The sequence below is a fragment of the Siphateles boraxobius genome, unplaced genomic scaffold, assembly GCF_051911475.1.
Source record: "Siphateles boraxobius isolate OS27281-9 unplaced genomic scaffold, OSU_SipBor_1 11, whole genome shotgun sequence".
NCBI lineage: Eukaryota > Metazoa > Chordata > Actinopteri > Cypriniformes > Leuciscidae > Siphateles > Siphateles boraxobius.
This window is the reverse complement of record NW_027508711.1, coordinates 5,792,490-5,807,379: the sequence shown is the minus strand read 5'-3', so window position 1 is coordinate 5,807,379 and position 14,890 is coordinate 5,792,490. Positions and strand designations below refer to the sequence as shown.

The 14,890-nt window shown below is 36.4% G+C and overlaps 2 protein-coding genes across 3 annotated transcripts in view; one reads left to right on the top strand and one right to left on the bottom strand.

The window, feature by feature from the left end:
* Nucleotides 1-9,188, top strand: part of nup188 (nucleoporin 188) — a 28,393-nt gene extending 19,205 nt beyond the window's left edge. For both annotated transcript variants that reach the window (XM_077194378.1, XM_077194377.1), the window contains exons 36-44: nt 482-574; nt 672-824; nt 1,557-1,694; nt 4,875-4,949; nt 7,252-7,458; nt 7,562-7,693; nt 7,776-7,828; nt 7,915-8,044; nt 8,618-9,188. In XM_077194378.1, coding sequence (XP_077050493.1) covers nt 482-574; nt 672-824; nt 1,557-1,694; nt 4,875-4,949; nt 7,252-7,458; nt 7,562-7,693; nt 7,776-7,828; nt 7,915-8,044; nt 8,618-8,797 — 1,161 coding nt within the window. In that variant the 3' untranslated portion in view covers nt 8,798-9,188. The remainder of the gene's footprint in view (nt 1-481; nt 575-671; nt 825-1,556; nt 1,695-4,874; nt 4,950-7,251; nt 7,459-7,561; nt 7,694-7,775; nt 7,829-7,914; nt 8,045-8,617) is intronic.
* A 368-nt stretch (nt 9,189-9,556) lies between these two features.
* The window catches only part of cdk5rap2 (CDK5 regulatory subunit associated protein 2), a 49,053-nt gene continuing 43,719 nt past the window's right edge, over nt 9,557-14,890 (bottom strand). Inside the window, exons 42-50 of the mRNA XM_077194376.1 lie at nt 13,947-14,068; nt 13,678-13,878; nt 13,368-13,427; nt 12,635-12,825; nt 12,411-12,542; nt 11,328-11,466; nt 11,204-11,250; nt 10,342-10,387; nt 9,557-10,038 (exon numbers count right to left, since the gene is read on the bottom strand). Coding sequence (XP_077050491.1) covers nt 9,923-10,038; nt 10,342-10,387; nt 11,204-11,250; nt 11,328-11,466; nt 12,411-12,542; nt 12,635-12,825; nt 13,368-13,427; nt 13,678-13,878; nt 13,947-14,068 — 1,054 coding nt within the window. The 3' untranslated portion in view covers nt 9,557-9,922. The remainder of the gene's footprint in view (nt 10,039-10,341; nt 10,388-11,203; nt 11,251-11,327; nt 11,467-12,410; nt 12,543-12,634; nt 12,826-13,367; nt 13,428-13,677; nt 13,879-13,946; nt 14,069-14,890) is intronic.

Here is a 14,890-nt window from a genome sequence, read left to right as displayed (position 1 = left end):
GGGGGCTAGAGAAATATATAATTAATTGTGTGTATAGTTTTTACCTGTTTAGGCATTTATTATACAGTGTGAGTGAGTAGCCATGCATGGTTTTACCTATGATCTCAGTGTCAGAATATTTTAATTTAAGCCTATAATAATTATTAATAAAATAATTCTTACCAATAGCTATGATCTTGTATAATTCATATATTTGTACATGGGTGTAAATAAGTTATGTATTATGGTCTGATAAATCTGCATACTGTTGTGTTCCACATTTCCAAGTAAATACAATACTTTTATGTATACCTAAGCTTACTTATTGATACTGTTATGTCGGCCCACCTCAACTTTTCGATTTAATAATCCGGCCCTCGAATGAAGCTAATTGAATAGCCCTGCTATAGAACCTCTGTGAACCTGATTTTCTAAAATGATTCTGACTTCTCAGTGCTCTTGGGCATGAAGTGTTTGTGATGTTGTTCCTTCTGATCTGTAGGGGGCGGCAGCAGTGGCAGGTGCCGGAGTGATCCAGAGCATCTGTCTTCCTCTCCTCAGTGTGTATGAGGGTCCTGCTAATGGAGCCACTCAGGTACTGACTTAAACTAAGACTTCAACCTAATTGCGCTAAAGAGGGTTAGAGGTTGTGTAAAAGCCCTGCTCTCTCCCTTTCCCTCTCCCTCTCTCAGGCGTTTGTGCGTAAGTCTCAGGACGCCCCCAGCTGGCCAGGTGTGTACAGATTGAGTTTGTCTCTGATGGAAAGTCTGCTGAAAACTCTCCGTTACAACTTCATTAATGAGGCGCTTGACTTTGTGGGCGTGCACCAGGAGCGCATCCTGCAGGTGTGTGACATCTATCTATCTATCTATCTATCTATCTATCTATCTATCTATCTATCTATCTATCTATCTATCTATCTATCTATCTATCGTTTCATCTATTGCTCTATCTATTGTTCTATCATTCTTTCTATCTCTCATTCTATATATCTATTGTTCTATATATAACTTGTTCTAGCTCCCGTTCTGTCTATGCTTCTTAATATCTCTTTCTATCTATTCTATATCTATTGCTCTGTATCTTTCTATTGATCTATATATATATCTTTCTATAAATCTCTCGTTTTATCTATCATTCTATCTATTGTTCTATAGGTCATTCTTTCTATTCATCTTATCGTTTTTTTAATCCATCTATTGTTATATCAGTTGTTCTGAAGTTTCTATCTATTGTTCTATCACTCTATCTATACATGTAAGGTTATGTTTTTATTATTATTTTATTTCTCATCCTCAATACTAATTCTCATATTTGTAAGACAGTAGTTATCCTGTCTAGATTTCCCCCTTTTATTTCTTACCAATTATGATATAGCAATACAACAAATGCTACCATGATGTGTAAATATTGTACAATTTAAATAATTGTTTTTTTAAATTGTGACATTTTAAAAATGAGCATTTGACATTATTCGTTTTTTTTCTGTCCTATTCTGGTGTGACAACACAACTGCTTATTGAAAGTGTTGATTTAATAAGAATGATGTGATTTCAGTTGTTCTCATGTTTTTGTAGTGTCTGAATGCGGTGAGGACGGTTCAGTCTCTGGCGTGTCTGGATGAGGCCGATCACACGGTGGGCTTCTTGCTCCAGCTCTCTAACTTCTGCAAGGAGTGGCAGTTCCACCTGCCGCAGCTGCTGAGAGACGTACAGGTACACAGTCCATCACTGCTTTTTCACTACAGCTGAGTCCATGAAAAGATATTAATTTATTCAATACAGTGTAACATTAAATTAAACATGGTGTTACACAATCAAAATAAAACTGAAATAGAGATGTTATCAAATCACAATTATCAAATCAAAGGCTGCAATTTCATTTAAGTATAGAGTCTGTTGCTCTTCGTGTGTCAGAGTGACACTGTGTTCATTTACATGCTTTCAACGTGAAATAGCACACATTGCATTCCTAAATGCATGTTAAACACTAAGTTAATTTTATTTACATTCACATTAACATAATTTCTAACACTTTTGTGGACAAAAAGTTTACAGCATTTTACTGATATTCTGCCAAAATAAAAATTCAAAGACTTCATGTCAAAAGCTCAAGAATTTGAACGTTTGAAAGTGAATGAATTATTAATTATATGAATTGTAATTTGTCGTATTATTTGGTTTCTGTAAAGAGTGAAAGTGTGAACACCCTAAAAAGTAACTATTTCCAGTGGCAGTGTAGTCTTTTTTCTTAGTATTGTAGTAGAAATATGAGAGTTTTTAAAATGACATGAAATATATGAAAAAAATCACACTATATTTTTTGGCCAGCCCATGCTGTATATTCTGTATATATAATTGAAAAAAACAACAACAATGAAATAGGGATGCTCCGATCAGGATTTTTGCAGCCGATACCGATAGCCAATTTCTTGTCATGTTGATCGGCCCGATATCAATCCCGATACCGATGCTTAATATAAGACAAAGATAAATTCAAACAAAATGGAGCAGTCTGATGCAGCCTAAAAGGTTAAATTAAACATTGTCTAATAGTAAACTTTGGAGGACAACATAAACATTTAATCACCTAAAAGAGAGAAGTCTGATGTAACTTAAAGGGATAGTTCACACAAAAATAAATATTTTTGATGAAATCTGAGAGCTGGATCACTCCTACATAGGCTTCTTCAGGGATTGAACTTGCCGGCCTCGAAAAAGTTATTAAAGACATCGTTAGAATAGTCCAAGTGACTACAGTGGCTCAATCTTAAGTTTATCAAATGACGAGAATACTTTTTGTGCGCAAAAACAAACAAAAATAACGACTTTATTTCAACTATTCATTTCCTTCTCTATGGGCCTCTAGTCAGCTAACTTAGTGTAATAGCGTAGAGCTATGTCACACGTAGGCTCACTATTGGCCGACGCTGGTTATGTGGGTGATGCGTGTGACGTACAACAACAGAAGCTCACGCTGTTAAACTAGTGAACTGAATCGAGGCCCACAGAAAAGGAAATTAATAGTTGAAATAAAGTCGTTATTTTAGGGTTTTTTTGCGCACAAAAAGTATTCTCGTTGTTTGATAAACTTAAGATTGAGCCACTGTAGTCACTTGGACTATTTTAACGATGTCTTTAATAACTTTTCGGGGCTGGCCAGTTTAAATCCTTTAAGAAGCCTATGGAGGAGTGATCCGACTCTCAGATTTCATCAAAAATATCTTAATTCGTGTTCCGAAGATGAACGGGGTCTTACGAGGTAGGAACAACATGAATACTGACAGAATTTCAATTTTGGGTGAACTATCCCTTTAAACCTTGTTCAATACAAGTCTGAGCAGGACAAAATTAAATAAATAAATAAACTCCTAAAAGAACAAATTGGAGTAGTTTGATGCAACTTATTAGAACGCATGGACATTGAAAAGCAAAAATAATATTTCAAGATCGCTGGGTATTATTCGATAATTATTCGAAAAACGCAAACCTCCCCTATATTCACGCACACATGCATGTATACACCACACACGAGATAAGCGGAGTGGTCTGACATTTAAATATAACTTAAAAACGTAAATATACATTTCATATTTGTTTTATATAATATATTGTTCCTTTTTAATTTCATCTATGTTGATTATATGAAAAAGACACCGCATGAGATGGGTAAGACAGGATAATAAGATCCCCAATATATCTGGACACATTTGGAGTGGGTCAGATATGATTTTGACCACTTAAGTTTTGTAGAAAGCCATTCTTTAAAGTGAATTTTGTTTTGTAAAAATTGTATCATAATTTCAATCAATGTTTCATCAACAAAATGGCTGGATTTAATAAATAAGATGCGAAATATAGCAGACAATATAATAGGACACGGAGGCGCCGGCGCGTGAACTGGAGCACGTCTCATAAATGAACCGAAACTCAGCGTATAAAATACTTTGCCTCACAGACCTGAGAACGTATAGAAAGCTTGAAATGTCTACTTTAAAAAAAAAAATGAAATCAATAAGAAATGGGCTACTCTGCTTATGTAAGCTATTCCATATGAAGTTTGCATTTCTGTAGGCGTGTCCACTACATTCGAAGATGGCGTCAACATCGCCAACTGTATCTTTGCAGACAGAAAACACTAGTTTATTAATAAACAATTAAAATGCATCATGCTGCATAAACATTACTTTTGCCTGTTCTTTGTGGCAAGCTTTATGCATGCGCTTGATATGCGGAATATAGGCAATATTACGATTGCACTCATTATGTTTTAGTATTTTCTCCATTTATATTTAAGTAATTATAATTAACATAAATGCACGGGCAGCCCTACTTATTTCACATAGCCTATTTCCTTACCAGCATGTCACTGCGGGCGTTCTGAGCGAGCGGCGCTGTGTGGACTGAGCGAGCGAAGCAACTCTTCAGAAAGGCGATCTCTCTGGAGGACAATTCTCCTCCACGTGAGATTTCTTTGAAACACACGGCAAATAGCTAATTTTTTTTTTTCATTGTTTCTCGACACATCTACACAATTCCACACCAGTGATGACATGACTGCCAAATCATTTAAGTCCCACGCATCATGTACCTTCTCACGTTTTGACGTCATCAAATTGTGATCGGTTTCTGAGATCGGCCAAGTTTAGTGAGTACCGATCGAGTTATAAAATGTGATTATCGGCCGATACCAATCTCTGGCTGATCGATCGGAGCATCCCTACAATGAAACACTCACAAAAATAAGATATTTTATCAGTTTATTTGTGAACATTAGACATCAGAGATTTGTGAACATGCAATTATGAGATTAAATTATTGAAATATTAACTTAAAATTTTAGGGGGTAGTTAAGCATTCTACATGACAGTAATGATTTGTGTTTGTGTGTTTCAGGTGAATCTGTGCTATCTGTGTCAGACGTGTACGTACCTCCTTCACAGCAAGAAAATGCTGCACCATTACCTGCAGGTATGAGACAGGAAGTAGTAGGGCTGTGCAATTAATTGAATTTAGATTTCAATTTAGATTTTGGCTCCCAACAATCTCCGAAATAGTACAATCGAGTAAAAACAATTTTGCCATGTTCTGTTTTGCAAGAACACTCTTATTTTGTCTTGTGTTCTGAATGACTCGCGCACATCCGCCCCTCCCGAAGCCATAAACTCAATCAGCCTATACAGTCATAAATTGCAAGCACAATAAACTTCACAATAACAACTGGCTAATTTAATATAGACTGGAGTGAGACCATAGACGTCTCTCGAGCTGTCGCGACCTCTTTCTGCTCGATCACTGTAGCGCCTCAGTTCAGGCGAACGGCAGCGCGAGCTGACCTGATCATGACCTGATCATCTGTTCCGCTTTACAGCACGAAACAAATCGAGAATGAACACAGGGAGCGACATTAACACTTGTCTGCTTGTCCGTGAAAAGGGGATTTTTAAGTTACAAGTGAAAGAGTTTTACTTGCCCGACCGATCGAAACGCGAGATGGTTTTGATCTTATACAGTCAGTGTAAACAGAGATCGGTAATGGATAGTTTCTGGAAGCTGCGCTGCCTGTCTATTTGTGAGAGAGAAATTAGTGGAGAAATCAAAACAAGCGAACCTAACAGCTCACACTAAAACTCACAGAAGAAACATACTGAGGTAGAAATGTTGAGTTTTTTTTATTTATAATATATGATTTAGTTAAGTAACATAACATGACTAAGGGCTGTTCTATAATATCACGATTGCAAATGTTACATTGAATTTATAGTTTAATAAACAAATAACCTAGTTTATATGTAGTAACTTGTATTTTAGACGCAATATTGACTGGTTTTGTTCTATTTCACAGACGAAAATAGTTACAAAAGTAAAGCAACAGTAAGCGCTGTGTCATCTACATCACATCTACATTAATAATCCAGATAGATTTGAAAATGGAGTTTTCGTTTCAAAACACTATCCTTCTACATTACAGTTTTCCAAAAGTTCCTCATCCACACTGAAACGTCAGAAACGCTAAATTCACCTCATTGCGCATGCGTAAACCCTCATAAAAGCTCACTGATATGATACGGAACAAGGCATAATCAAGTTATCACGCAATTCTTCTGGCAAATATTTAGAAAAATATCTCAATTGGCCTCACACATTTCTGAGCGCTTTATTAAACAGAAATTTGCTTTTGGTGTATTAACCTAAAACAACATGCTCGCCAGATTGTTTATCTAAATAGCCCTATGTTGTTAGAATTTACTGTTTACCAGGTTTTAGGTAATTTCCTTGATTTAATTTTTTTTATTCTTTTTTTAAATAAAAACTAACATCATAAAGTATGATATTTGTTTTACTTTGAGCAATTCTGGAGCTATAATTGACTCTTCTTAGGAGCATATAAAACAAAACAGCTCCTTGGAAAAAATTAAATGTAATATTGTAGTAGTTATAGACAAACATATTTTAGTTCAGATTAGTTTGAGGGCAGCAATTGTATTCATAATGTCAAAATAAAACCGACGTAATGTTACTTGAAGGCATTATAGCCTACTATTCCTGCCAAACTTCCATGGTTGCAGTTAGTGTTACTACAGTAAATCCATGGTGAATGTTGCTGATCTGTGGACCCTGGATAGTTCATTCATGGCACAAAGTTTCTTTCTGGTTTCCATGTCAGTGCTGTTTGATCCGTTAATAACGGAGAAATGCGAATGTTTCTCACTAAATCTCGCAGCGATGTTATTACTTCTGTGGCAAATTCAAATTCTTCCTTTACTTGATCTCTTATGTCGCTTGATCAAGATCGGCCCGCGCTGCTTTGGTCCAAACTGATAAACGGTCAGTCAACCACACAATAACGAGCAGTTTCGTTCCGCTTGCATTACGTTTGTCATTTTGTGTTGGGCAATGTTGTGGTGGCTCAGGCGGATTATGAGCACGCTTACCACGCGGAATGCGCCTACATTTGAAATAACGAAATTTTGGTCGGCAGGAAAAATGCCGGTTCTACGCGATTCACGTAAATGACCCAATTGGCCAAGAAAACGGCGATTGTCGCCGAAAAGGTACAAGTTTGCAGGTGTGAAACATGCGTCATTGTAGTTTGGACTGTGAAACCAAAAGTACTTGAAAACAATGTAAAAACAGCGGTTTCATATGTATCCACTTTGGAGAGCGTTTTCCAAAAGCTTATCTGTCTCAGTGTGGACGGAAAGCCAAAACAGAGAGAAAAAGATGCGTTTGCTGAATGCGATTGCTTTTATATGTGTGTCTGTTTGCCCAGGTTAAGAATGGGGAGGGGCTTCCTCAGGGGCCACACCCCCAGCGTGCCACTCAGCCCGCCTCTAAAGAGCAGGTGGAGGGCGAGAGAGAAGAGGCGGAGTCTAAAGCACTGCAGGCGGTTCAGTGCAGCCTGTTAAAGATCCTCAGTAAAACACTGGCCACGTTACAGCACTTCACACCCGACTGCTGTCAGATATTACTGGACCAGGTACACACACACACGCACACACACGCACACATACGCATCACTCATTCATAATCATGCAGAAATCTTCATTCACATTCATGCATATATTGTGTGTGTGTTTTAGTCTATGGACCTTGCGGAGTACAGGACTCTGTTTGTGTTGAGTTTCACCACTCCTGCGTTCGACTCTGATGTGGCTCCGTCGTTTGGCACTCTGATGGCCACTATTAATGTGGCACTGAGCATGCTGGGAGAGGTAGTGCTGCACTTTTCCCCTTTTCTTCTCTTGTAGATCGTCATGTTATTTAATGTGGTGATTTTGATTGCTTTCTGTTCAGATTGAGAAGAAGAAAGAGCCGGTTGTCTCCTCTGAGGACACACAAGCACTAAAGTGAGCAGGAAACACCTGTGATAGTCTGTCTGCTGTTGATTCTTCAGTTGGACTGTATCTTATCATCTCTCGGTCTCTGGTTCCAGGTCTTTGCTGATGTTCTCCATGGAGAACTGCTTCTACGTGTTGATCTCTCAGGCTGTTCGTTGTCTGAAGGATCCTTCAGTTTTGCCCAGAGACAAACAGAGACTCAAACAGGAGCTCAGCTCAGAGCTGGTGAGTTACACTTCATTCAAATGGAAAGAAAATAGATGACTTCATAAATTTTTTTTTAAAATTTGTTTTGTGAGATTTTCAATTAATTTTCTTTTTCCCTACAAACACCCTTTTATTTATTTGTTATGCTTATTTATTATTTAAATAAAAGTAAAATTAGTTTGACATCAAAATCAAATTTTCTGACAATTTTTTTGTTGACATTTTCAATGAATCATCCCCCCCTCTCCCTTATTTTCTTTCAAGTTATGATCTGCATTAAAGACCAAAACAATTTCAATAGTTACTGATTTAAAAAAAAAAAAAAAAATTACAATACCTATTAATTTGCTGTGAAAAAGAATCTTAAATGAACCGTATTTTCCAAAAATATATACATTGTTTTTTATATATACATACACACACTCAAAGCCAGTCATATTTAGTAGCCTATTAAAATGATTTTTTTCTTGGACAGTTCTTAGAATAAATGAATCCTGGCTGGATGTGAACAATGCATTTCTACAGTGTTTTTGACCTATTTGCTTAAGATAATTTCCAGTCCGTTCCATCTGGTCTTTTGTTTTCTTTCAGAGTACACTATTGTCCACATTATTCCGGTTTTTCCGACGAGGTTCCCCTTCCTCCCCAGCGAGTGGGATGCTTCCCTCACCACAAACCAAACCCCCCCCACCAGGATCCAAGGGCACGCCGGAGGGCCAGGAGCCCTTCATCCAGCTGGTCCAAGCCTTCGTCCGGCACGTCCAGCGCTGATGCGCTTGGTGCCGCAAACCTTCTGCTCTGATGAGAGCGCAGTACTTGAAAAAGCTGATTCAGAGATCTGAATAACAGTGTAAGGGAAACTTGACAACAATGAATCAGTTTCAGTGATTCTGGCTTCATCGTCCTTTTGGTGCCAAAGTTCATTGCGAGACCTGGACTGCACACAGGGCCTTTTCTATTTAAAACTGTTTCCGTTTCTTTCCTCATGAAAATACATAAAAATGGGCCTGACGGCAGCTTTGAAAACTGTCAAGATACATTTAAATGTTTTTTGTAGTTACATGTACAGTATATAATTTTGTCATAGCCGTTTGTATTAAACCTTTTTATTTCCCAGTTGCCATATTTGTCTTATAACCATAATAAACTGTAATAGATTAAAGATGAATATGGTCTGACTTTTTGCATGGACACTAAACTCTCGTGCTGGAAAATAAAGGAATACAAGTATATAGTACATACAGTAAGTAATATGTAGTAAAGTTTTATGCATTAAAAAGTGCATGGGTATATTATAGGTTATAACTTCACACTTTTGTGTCAATGTATACATAAGATTTTTTGAATTAGGAAAATGTTATAAAAATATACTTGCCAGTGTGAATATGTAGTAAATGTAAAATGAAATCTAACAAAGTCTTGTTACAGTTTTGTATTTGAATGAAAACTGTTACAATATGAGAAGACTAGATTAAAAGCAAATTCTCCCATTAAAATTAAACCAGTTTCCCATAAAATCACAGAGTCTTCTGAGGGTTTTATACATTTACTTGTATCAGTCTGCTACATCAATGTACATGTACCACTCATTTACATCACAAGATTAGATTTTCACGAGTGAAGCAGGATGATGCAGCATCACAGGATAGAGGCAGTGAACATGAGACTGCTTAAAACCATTCAAGGGAAAGAGTATAAAACTAAAGTTCAAAATATTTACAGGAGAAAATCTTTTCCAATATTAAAAAAAAAATTCCCTTTACATGAGTTGAATGTTTACTGTATATGTGCAAATACTTGCCCAAGCTTCATCAGCGTACCTCAGAGAAAAATAAATTAAAAAGGCAAATAAAGAGGGCAAGGACATCACTATTATGACATCAGTTGTGGGTGTGGCTAACAGCTGCAGTGGGAGGAGTTTTCACTGCATGCCGAGCCTCTGCCTGAACGCTTGGGTGGACTGGCCACACCCCTTGATTGCAGATTGGTCACTGGCCATTCAGTGGGACGTCCTGCAGAAGAAACACAAAGGTAAAAAAAGACTCAAATGATTGTTTGGTATCTTAATAGGTCTCTTAAGTCCATGCAGAGCATCACATGCCTGAAATAAATAAATAAAATTCCCCAGCAGCATATGAAGGTCAGAACAGCAAAACATGGCATAAAAATTATTTCATATGGGCTTTTGGGATTTTAAACAACTGCAAGCTGCCACAAAAACGGAAAAGGATTCAGAAAGAGCAATGAGCATGCAGTGATCATCATGCAAAGAAACAAATGGCCTTCACAAACACACAACCCTTCATTAAACTGACCTTCCACCTGCAGACCCTTCAGCCCAAAAACATTCAGATAGTTGGACTGAAATACAGGTGAAATAAAGCACAGCAGACAGAGCATTAATATCAGGAAGAAGGAGAGGGAAGAGAAAATAAAAACCTTAAAATAAATATATATAAATCCAGGCTTTTATCCAGGTTCTTTACAAAGAGACATTTATAGCAACAGAAACATTTGCTCAATTTAATTTTAGTGGTTCTTTTTACGTTTTTATGGGAATGTAAAAATGGAAAAGAAAAAAAAAAGCGCAGCAAATTGCTAATTTTTTAAATGTCATACGAAGTCCAATTTTTTTTGGAAAATACAAGTTTTTTGGAGGCTAGTTTTTCAATCGTTAACTGTATATGCCAATAAATTAATTCTGGCATTCAAAAACGAAATCAACAAAATCATACTGCAATGTGTTTGTCCAAAAATGTGTTTGCAATAATTGTATTCTTTAATGTCGCTCTCGCACATATATGTGCTGATGCATTATGCACATTTGGTGTTGGGTCAGTACGATTTTTATACGTTTTTGAAAGAAGTCTCTTATGCTCACCAAGGATGCATTTATTTGATTAAAATAATATGTGAATATATTTTAGAATGTATTTTATTCCTGTAAAAGCAAAGATGATTTTTCAGCATCATTACTCCAGTCCTCAGTGTCACATGATCCTTCAGAAATCATTCTAATATGATGATTTGCTGCTCAAGAAACATTTCTTATTATCAATGATGAAAACAATTGTGCTGCTTAATTTTTGTATAAAACCCTGATTAATATTTTTTCAGGATTCTTTGATGAATAGAAAGTTTGGTTTGGTTTATTGGGTCTTGGAAACACAAACACACCTCCAGGTTTCCTCTGGCTCTCTTCAGCACGCCGTGAGTCAGAGACACTGCAGGAAACACAGGACACAAACATCAGCACATTATTCCTCTAGATGAGCGAGTGTTGTGTGTGTGCGTGTCTTACGCTGGTCGATGACGATCCGCTCCATGCCCTCTTTGAGCTGGTTGGTGGATCTCAGGCGTCTCACCGCTCCGGTCAGCATCCGCTCCTGCTGGGACAGGCGACTCTTCAGACGACTGATCTCACTCTTCAACAGATTGTCCTGATGGACACACACACACACACACACACACACTTCAAATGTTTGATAGTTTTTAAACTTCAGATAATCACTGGATTATAAATTGCTGTCAGGCCTGATTTCTTAGCTTCATTTCATTGAACCTTTATTTAAAATGTATTTGAAATAATTAAATCAGTGATGAAATAATGAATTTTATCTGCTTTTTGTATCACAAGGCGTATTTTATTTCAAATAAATAGATACATATTCATAAATACAGTCTATTAGTAAAAGAAAATTGAATTAAAATGTATGTTATGAAAAAAGAAGAACGGATATACACACAGTGAATTATTTAAAAAAAGCATACATTTTTTAATAAATAATAATGAATACACTCCCCAATGAATTTGATTATTTCAATAATATATTATTTTTTAATATATTTAAACATGTCTATTATATTTTATTACAAGCTGTATTGTATTTCAAATAAAAATATGAATGAATGAATGAATGAATAAATAAATAAATAGTAATTTGAATTATATTTAATTTCACACCTTGTTTATGGGTCACATTTTATAGTTTTTTTTTCTAATGAATACTGAATACACTTCACAATGTATTTCATTAATTTAATATATATAAAGTTTTATATATAACTTTTATATTCAAAGCTAACATGGTTTTGTGACTTGCTTTCCCCAATATTTGGTGGCCAGGTTGATTTTTTATTTCAAATAATTTAAGTCAAGTCACTTATTAACTTCAAGAGAATCGCATTTTATTACATACATAATTAAATAAATAAATGTTAATTCATTTTATATTTTTTATTTGATGATTTATTTAATGATTGGATTTCATGATATATTTAATTCTGTCAGTTATCTTCCTTCATTACACTGTAGTCATTATATTTAAGCTTCATATGACAAAAACAGACATCACTTAGACGACTGTGTGTGTGTGTGTGTTACCTGTTGAGTGTGTGTGCCGTCTCCTGAAGGCAATGAGACTCTCCAGAGCAGTTTGAGAAGCCGGGCCGCCTCCTCCAGAACCTGCTGCATGGTGTTGACACCGCCAGAGAAGCTCTTCAGCTGATCCACAGCCTGACACACACAGCAGAAAACACATTCAGTGCTGAAACGTGTGTGTGTGTGTGTGTCTGTGTGTGTCTGTGTGTGTGTGTGTGTGTTCTCACCCTGCCGCAGTCATGTATCTGCGTGTCCAGATCTGAAGTGAGTCTCTTGGCTTCACTGATCTGTTTGCGCAGGGCGTTATAGTCCTCTATCAGACCCAGAACGTGACGGCCTCGCTTGTCCGCCCACAGCCGGTGTCCCGGTACCAGCCGGGACGGAGCATGGGAACCAGAGTCCGCTGAACTACCGCTGTCTAAACACAAAGACAACTTTATGACCAACATGTGAAAATAAACATTTTATGAGTGAATTTCACAAAAAAAATATCCTGTGGTCACATAGAAATAAACTTTATTTTCTTGTTCATTTGGAATTTTTTAAGACCATAAAGATTTTTTTGCATTTTATTGCATTATTTTTATAACATTGAAGCATTCTGAATGTTAAGATGATTTAATTAGATTCTCTTTACTGTAATAAATATTTAAAGTTAGAATTAAATTATTACAATTAGTTTAATTAAAATAACCCCCCCCCCCCTCTCTCTCTCTATATATATATATATATATATATATACATATACACTGCATTATTTTATTCATAATCAGGAAAATTCCACTAAAACAAATACTACCATGAAAATAAACAGTCCTTATTTTCTTAAAGCAAAACATAATTTCTTATTTTGTTCACTTGATTTTAGGACATGCTCTTTAGATTCATCATTTCAATTTAAATCTGTTGATGAACTGTCATTTTTCTCATATTCATATGTTTAAGATCAAAGATATGTACCATGTGCAGCACTAGACACATCTGTCTGTAAGTGAAGAACATCTGATTTACCAGCTTCATCTGAAAGAAAGAAATTGGTTTTCACAATTGTTTTCATGAATTTGCCTCCACCAGTAACAACGATTTATTGAACCCTTCCTTATACTGCTACTGCCACTTTGACGTGTTACAGTGGTTTAAACAAACCTTCACATGGTAAAACCACTATAAACCTCATCAGCTTTATTGCTTTATAAATAACACATTTCCCATAAAGACATTGCTTACACAAACGTGCTATTGAGTCTGGTAATGGAGTTGGTGTGTGTACCTGTTTTATGCAGCAGGTAGTTGATGTTGATGGTTGATTTGTGGTCTGTGCGGGTCAATAGCTGTTGTTCTAGTCTCTGTCTCAGTGTGGTGTTGGTCTGGATGCTTCTCTCCAGCTGAACACGCAGTTGTCTGATCTCGCCCAGCAGCTCGCTCATATCCACTGCTGAACCGCCCTCATAATCAGACCCACGGCCCTCTCCTGCACATACACACACAGTTATGAGCTGTCTCGCACTTAGTGAGCATGTTCAGTGCATGTGAATGTACCTTTGTGAGTCTGTGTGGAGTTCTTCATATGCTCATGGACTTGTAGCTCCACACGCACAGTCTGCAAGAGCTGCTGGGTGTCACACAGTTGCTGCCTCTGATGACTGTTCTCACACTGCAGCCTTTAACACACACACACACACTCACATCAATGCATGCACAAAAATATGATGTCCTTATACAACATTATAATATTAAATCAGAACAATTAAGTTGCATTAACAACTGACTCACTGAATCAGTCAGAATAATTACTGAATTGACAACTGATTTACTCACTGAATCAATCAGAACTATTACTACAATAACAACTGATTCACTAGCTGAATCAGTCAGAATGATTATTTATTTATTTGATTAGATTAACTACTGAATCACTATTTAGCCTCATAAGCCTAAGAAACTATTGGCACCAGTTGTTTCTACAATCTACGTAGGCTTACGATTCTTTTTGGGAAACACAGCCCAAAACAACAACTGCATTAACAACTGACTCACTCACTGAATCAATCAGACTGATAACTGAAATAACTGAGTCACTAGCTGAATCGGTCAGAACGCTTCCTGCATTAACAACTACGGATGTTGAATATGAACATTTTGGCCAATACCGATAATTATTTATATTTGAAAGCCGATATATTGGCCGATAAATCTAAATCCAACTTTTGATATGATTTTTTGAGAGCCTGATGACAAAAGCAAAAGTCTCACCATTAAAAGCCATGTCCAAACACTTCAACATAAATCAAACATATACAGTACAGTAGCCTATCCTGAACCAGAGTAAGATTCCTTCATTTTAAAATTAATTTTACACTTCGATGGCAAAAAAAACAAACAAAAAAACACTATCGTCTTGCAAAGAAATAAAATAATGCCTAAATGCAAACAAGTCAATGGACAACACAAATAAAAATGCATGTGCAATAGATAAACAAAAT